The sequence below is a fragment of the Malaclemys terrapin genome, chromosome 3 (assembly GCF_027887155.1).
Source record: "Malaclemys terrapin pileata isolate rMalTer1 chromosome 3, rMalTer1.hap1, whole genome shotgun sequence".
Classification (NCBI taxonomy): Eukaryota; Metazoa; Chordata; order Testudines; family Emydidae; genus Malaclemys; species Malaclemys terrapin.
Window position 1 is genome coordinate 85,084,610 of NC_071507.1, and position 7,489 is coordinate 85,092,098.

Consider the following 7,489-nt stretch of genomic DNA (forward strand, 5'->3'; position numbering starts at 1 on the left):
CACATACCAGTACCCCTTGTGGGGTGGAATTGGAACCACTCAGCTGTGTGCCAGGGCCTATACTACTAACAGCTACTGGAGAGTCTCCTTTCTCTTGGTGGGAGGAACTAGGAAAGGGAGGGTAGTAATGAAAGAACTTATTTTAAGCCAAGTATTTTCGCTTTCATTTTGCAGGGTGCAATGGCAGCCACATACTTTGCTTTAAACAGAACACCTCAGGCACCAAGGCTGGAGCCTGTATTATCCTCCAATCTGGCTCAGAGGAGGGGCATGAAAAGACTTACCTCAACAAGGTTATAGCAGACCCCAAAAATGCCTCACTGAAACCCACAGTTTATTATTCAAGAGGTTCATCTTTATTACTCAGATAACAGAACTTTGGACAACATGCACATGAAGTCACCAGAATCAGCAGAAGTCCAGCATAAGGCAAAGTTACCCTTTGCTGTTTTATTTTTTACATTTGGGCCAGGATCCTGAATCAGCAACTTCTCCAAGACGTGCCAATTGCCCTATTTCCTTATTGACTTAAAGCCAAATAAAATAAGATTCCCTCCCAACCCCAAGTACTATTTTTGAATCCTTAAGATGTTCTGAGATCACTTTTTTAAAAGCACTTTTCACAGTGAAAGCAAGCAGTTTGGTTTAAAAGTTTTCAACTGTGCCAGCATCTGCATCACGGTGAATTGGCTCAACCAGTCAGCAGTATACATCTACTGATCATCAGCTGCACTGAAGCCCATCTCAAAGGACTTGAAGGTTGGGGAGACATGGTGCCAAATACCAGATTTAGAAAAAAATCTGTACTAAGTGAAGGAGAAAGAGCTGTCACTGATGAACGCATCTCCTGATTCTGAGAAATCTTGTGAACTCTCCCACTCTCATCTGATGTTGAATAAGGTATGGAACAGTGACAGCCCCTCTAAGAGCAGATGTCACGAGCCTTAATATATCAAGGTTTGGCAGAGAACTCTGGGAACTGCAGTCTCCAAAAGGGATTGTTAGGTCTCATGTGAATGAGGTCAGATGTCTGGCCAAGACTATACGAGTAGGAGCCTGTGGCTGAGAGAGGAGGTATGCCCTATGTTTGGCCTCTCCATAGTAGCAGGCTTGAGAAAACAAGCTGAAGATGGCTGGTGGAATAGAGCCAGGAAAAGACCTGGGAAAGACCTACAGACAGCACACAGAAAGACCCCCAGGAGGGTTATTGCCAGAAGGAAGTCGCTTGGACAAGATAGTGGAGGGGGGGTGATAAAGTCAGTTGAAACTCACAGTTAGGGTGGCAGGATGTCCCCCTTTTTATAACTGTGCCAACCAGACTAGTGGATTATTGAGCCCAGGAGAGGCTAAATGGACTATCATTCTTGTTCTCCCAGGCCTTTTTCTGGGTCTATTCCACCAGACTTCCTCAGTTTGTTTGCACAGGCCTGCTACTCTGGAGAGATCAACCCTAAAGCATATCTCCATCCACTGCCCTCCTTATATAGTCTTGGCTTGTCACCCGACACACACTCCCATAGACATGTGACACTCAAGAGTTCCTCCCTGGGAAATGTACTCTCCAGGTTTCCTGCTTTTAAAGGGTCAAACCTTCTATTATGCCTGGGCTCACAGCACTCTCCCATAAAGGAGCCACCTCAGTCTTACAAGGTATTTAAATAATATTAATAAAGAATACTGTGCTATTGAGACAAAAATCAACCATACTCTGCTATCTGGGTTTTCCAGGTGTAACGAGGCGGTTCTGGCGGGACCCAACTGAGAGTGCCGATTCAGGACAAATTGCTTAAAACAGGGCAGTTACAGCCCGAGGCTGGGGTTTTTCCACCTCTAAGGCAAACCCAACCAGCCAGACTAAGAGGACTTTGGTCTCACCCCACTGGCTAACCCCACGTCACACAAGCAATTCCCTTAGACACTCCAGTTTCCCAGTATCACCACCAGTGCCACTCATTATGGGGACAAATGGTTATGAAAACCAATACCCCAATAAAAGAAAAGTTCTCTCGATCCCAAAGGACCAAGCCCCAGACCCAGGTCAATATACAAATCAGATCTTACCCACAAATCACGCTGTTGCCAATCCTTTAGAATCTAAAATCTAAAGGTTTATTCATAAAAGGAAAAAGATATAGATGAGAGCTAGAATTGGTTAAATGGAATCAATTACATGCAGTAATGGCAAAGTTCTTGGTTCAGGCTTGTAGCAGTGATAGCATAAACTGCAGGTTCAAAATCATGTCTCTGGAATACATCCCCACCTGGGACGGGTCATTCAGTCCTTTGTGTAGAGCTTCCATTTGTAGCAAAGTCCCTCCAGAGGTAAGAAGCAGGATTGAAGACCAGATGGAGATCAGGCATCAGCCTTGTATAGTCTTTTCCAGGTGTAAGAACACCTCTTTGTTCTTACTGTGGAAAATTACAGCAAAATGGAGTCTGGAGTCACATGGGCCAGTCCCTGCATACTTTGCTGAGTTGCAAGGCATGTTTGCCTTCTCTCAATGGATCAATTGTATAGCTGATGGTCTTTAGTGGGCCATCAAGCAGGCTAGGCAAAGCTAACACCAACTTGTCTGGGATGTTTTCCTGAAGCATAGCATAAGTTTGAAATACAGACAGTATAGAGCCAATATTCCTAACTTCAACTACAAAATTGATACATACATATAGACAGCATAATTATAACCAGCAAACCATAACCTTGTCTTAGACACCTCATTTGACCCCCTTTATATAAAATTTGGTGCCACTACAGGACTTTGGTTGTAACCATGTTCTATATGGTCCCAGATTATGTCAATAACATCACACCAGGTGTGGAGAAAGAAAACTTCACCAGAAAAGTCTTAGTAAAACAAATCTTTTGCATTTCCTGATTTAAAAAAAAAATAGGCAAAATTTGTAATACTGGACTTAAGACTTTTTTTTTAATTCCCTTTCTTATCCATGTTGGCTTTTGATGGTCACAAGTTGGCCAGGGTTGTTATTTATAGTGCTTTTGTTAATTTGTTTTTCAAGTGAATTTCATCACCTCCCATGCTTTGCGGAAGCAAACAATATATTATGTTGGCTTTTGTTTTCTGTTGCAAAAGGTAAAAAGAAAAAAATGTGAACATGGAGCTTTGTATCCTAGAAGTGGTGTTTATTTTGCTGTGCATCTTGATAGTAAACTGGAATCAGCAGATTCAGACTCTTTGCAGCAGTATGTCCAGGGGAACAAGGAGTTGCATTAACTACAGCAATGTGCTTTCTAGGATTACATTTTCCAGTGTTGCTCTGAATTTTGTTTGTATTAGTCTATTTTAAAATTTATAATTAATAAATTAAACCAATATTTAATGTTCTGTTTTATGTGCTGTGCACACGGGACTGCATCAAAGCAGCTCTCCTTTAAACTGTATTTTTTTTTTTTTTAGAATAAAACAATGCTGTGAATCATCACAAGGTGAATGAATTGGCTCAAATTTGTGTCCTTGTTCATGTGTATGTTTATATAATAACACACACATGGCCCTGATGCTCTGGTCTGGCCAAGCTCTGCTTGGGACAGGACTGGGCATATAGGTTTTATGTCCCCTTATTAGAAGTCAGAGCAGCCCCAAACACCCAGTTCTTAACAGCCTCAAGGGGCTAGTCCATCAGCTGGGGATCACTGGGAATGCCTCCTAGAATAGGCATATGGGGGGGGCACAGAGTCACTACAGCAGCTGTACGCCAACCAGGGATTCTGTGTACAGATGGGAAATATGAGGGGACTGATCTACTGGGTGTCGACCTGCTTGAGCAGACTCAAGAAGGGGGCCCCCTGCGTGTAAATGTATTGTGTATGAAGAGACCGAGTACATATTGTGTACAGTTTGTCTCCTCTAACACTTCCTGTTGATCTTGCAGTGCTGGAACTGTCCTCTCTATTCAGACTAAATTGAAACAGCAAAGCTATTAAAATCCCATCCCTTTTGACATTTGGTTTTTTATTCTTTCTGTACCTTTTTTTCAATCTTAACACTGCAGTGGGCCCACTCTACTGCTTTATATGAGCCCTACCTTGGGTACTGCTTAGGGATATGATTCTGATCTCAAATACATGAAGACAACTCTCTAACTCACAAATTATCCCCAGACTGCATGTGCACAGAATGTGCCAAGTATGAAAGAATAAATATTAGCTTGCACTAATTATTTTGCTTCATAAGCTTAGAAATCATGTTTAATGATGTTTGCCTATTAGGGTTTTGCTGTCAGTGCATCGAAAAATACACAAATCCCATTTTATCCAGACTAATACAGTCAGTGTTTGAAGTGATAGTATAGAGGAGCTTTCTCATCAATATTATAAGTCTTTAAGTAGTCTCAGGTAAAGTGGCAGTTCCCACTATCACTAATAGAGCTGCTTTTCCTTTACAGACTCCTAACAACAGAGCGGTATAGCTTGGCAGTAAGCACTTGCTCTTTCTATGAGCAAATTTAGCATACAAAGGCTTAGCTTAATTTTTTTTAACCCTAATGGAGATTTATTAATAGGCAGGTAAAAACCTATTATTTTAGTGGGTTTAGATGTTTTTTCACTCCTATAAATCTAAAGTTACTCTGATTTACAAAATACTTGATCACAATGGTCCCTTCTGGCCTGGGAATCTATACCATGCTCCAGGCTGCTAGTCTGCATGGTGACCTAATGCCTTTGCATATTTAAGAATAGACTTTTCAGAAATGGAGAGAGGTAAATAGTGGTGTCCCCCAGGGGTCTGTACTGGGCCCAGTCCTATTTAACATATTCATAAATGATCTGGAACAGGGTGTAAACAGTGAGGTGGCAAAACTTGCAGATGATACAAAACTACTCAAGATAGTGAAGACCCAGGCAGACTGCAAAGAGCTACAAAAGGATCTCTCAAAATTGGGTGACTGGGCAACAAAATGGCAGATGAAATTCAATATTCATAAATGCACATTGGAAAACATAATTCCAACTATACATATAAAATGGTCTAAATTAGCTGTTACCACTCAAGAAAGAGATCTTGGAATCATTGTGGATAGTTTTCTGAAGACATCCACTCAATGTAGAGCAGCAGTCAAAAAAGTGAACAGAATGTTGGGAATCATTAAGAAAGGGATAGATAATAAGACAGAAAATATCATATTGCCTCTATATAAATCCATGGTACGACCACATCTTGAATACTGGCAGCAGATGTGGTCACCCCATCTCAAAAAAGATGTATTGACTTCGAAAAATGATTAGGGGTATGGAACAGCTGCCGTATGAGGAGAGTATGATAAGACTAAGACTTTTCAGCTTGGAAAAGAGACTAAGGGGGGATATGACAGAGGTCTATAAAATCATGACTGGTGTGGAGAAAGTAAATAAGCAAGGGTTATTTACTCCTTTTCATAACACAAGAACCAGGAGCCACCAAATGAAATTAATAGGCAACAGGTTTAAAAACAAACAAAATATTTTTCACACAGTGCACAGTCAACCTGTGAAACTCCTTGCCAGAGGATGTTGTGAAGGCCAGACTGTAACAGGGTTCAAAAAAGTACGAGGTAAATTCATGGAGGATAGGTCCATCAATTAGCTACTAGCCTCTGTTTGCCAAAAGCTGGGAATGGGCAACACGGGATGAATCACTTGACAATTACATGTTCTGTTCATTCCCTCTGGAGTACCTGGCATTGGCCACTCTCGGAAGATAGGATACTGGGCTAGATGGACCTTTGGTCTGACCCAGTATGGCCGTTATATTCTTAAATGCCTGAACCATACAAGTGTACAAAGAAATTACAGTGCAATATATAAATATATATATATGCACAGTAAAATGTACCTATTACAGGGCCAGTCTGTTACAGTGCTGAGCAACTTGAGCTGTCATTCAGCTCAACACTTCCCTGGAGTCTCTTGACACCTTGCAAGTTTTGACCCAGTCTAGAAAACTACTGCTTTACAACTGGTTACAAATACATTTTTAAAAGCAAGTTAAGCTAACATAAGGGGCCAAATTTACAAAACCTGGCCTCTTTGTCTACATGCAACTTGCCCATCCAGTCACCTACATAAATATTTTTTTGCGCACACACAACTCATTTGCAAACCCAGCAGAACCTTGATTTTATAAACACCAACCTTACGAATGACCAGCTGTACAAACCATTTTTCCTGATGGGGGGAAAAAAAAGTCAAATCACATGGACTGATTTTGGAAGAGATTAAACCTTGTGCTTTGGCACTTAAGCCAATCTCAGAGATCAGGATGAGACCCTTGTGGGGGGCAGATCATCCCCCATCTGTCTACTGTACAGTTCTTACACCTTGAAACATCTGGTACTGGCCACTGTCAGAGACAGGATACTGGACTAGATGGAGCTTGGGTCTGATCCAGTGTCATAATTCGTATGTTCCTATGATTTAGGGTATTCCAGGGACTAGATCAGTCCCTAGCTAAACCCAGCCACCAATTCCAGGTGTCACAAAGGGACACAGAGGGCTCCTATGCTCTCCTTTTCCCCTTCTGAGTAAGGCAAAACTGAGATACAGCTCAGAAAGACACAAAAATTCTATATTTTTTGTGCAGAAGCAATTTGTGTATGCAAGGTTGTGTGCACAAAAATGGAGAGCAGGTTGAGGCCTCTTTGAAAATGTGACCCTGAAGTTCTTACAACTCACACTAGCAAGGAGGTGCACAGTTACAGGTAACAGCCAAGAAAAAAAACTGGGCTTCTGCACATTTTACCTAAGGTGTAAAGGGGGTATGAACAATGTGTTGTTTTTAAATCAGACTATTTTACAGGAGAAATTCAGGTCTTATTTACTCTGATTCTGTGAAAGACTTGGGATTCCTGGAGTTCTGGTAGGATTAAGACAGAGACCATGGAAGTGAATCCTTTTTAACTTAGAGAAGTGATTTTTATTCAGACTGTTTAGAACTTTGTTTTAAGGCCTATGTAACTTAAATGGTTGGAAGAAAAGTTCTCTTGTTAAAAGTTCACATCCCACTCCTTTTTAAGAAAGGACAGATCTTCCCAGTCACATGTTTGGGTCATAAAAGATAGACAACCAGTGCAGCTGAGAAGACAAGTTTTGATACCTGTTAGGTAAAAAAGCAATCCTAAAAATTCTTCTTCAAAAGTTCAGGTCACCTTTATAAAACAAAGAAGAAAAAATGCAAGCCTCCAATATTTTTTCTTTTGAGGTTATCTTTAACATTCTAATCCTTCTATAACATGCCCCAGTATGTCTACAAGAATCTTATCAGATCTACAAGAATTGTGAAAATGGGTTGTTAAACATGCAAAAAACAAAATCAAGTAAAATTATTGTTAAGGCTTTTGTTGTGTTCTTAAGTAAGATTTCTAACAACTTTAAAGTACGGTTTTTTTGGTATGTCAAATTAAGACTATTATATAGTAGTCAGTAATACGTGGAGCCAAATTTTCAGCCAGGTTGTGAAATTATGTTAAGTTTTTTGAACACAAAAGCTGCATC

General features: G+C 40.6%; 1 protein-coding gene across 1 annotated transcript in view; it reads left to right on the top strand.

Moving 5' to 3' along the window:
* Nucleotides 1-3,694, top strand: part of RPS6KA2 (ribosomal protein S6 kinase A2) — a 248,283-nt gene extending 244,589 nt beyond the window's left edge. Inside the window, exon 21 of the mRNA XM_054021757.1 lies at nt 175-3,694. Within this exon, the coding sequence (XP_053877732.1) occupies nt 175-300 (126 nt within the window). The 3' untranslated portion in view covers nt 301-3,694. The remainder of the gene's footprint in view (nt 1-174) is intronic.
* Nucleotides 3,695-7,489: the final 3,795 nt, after the last annotated feature.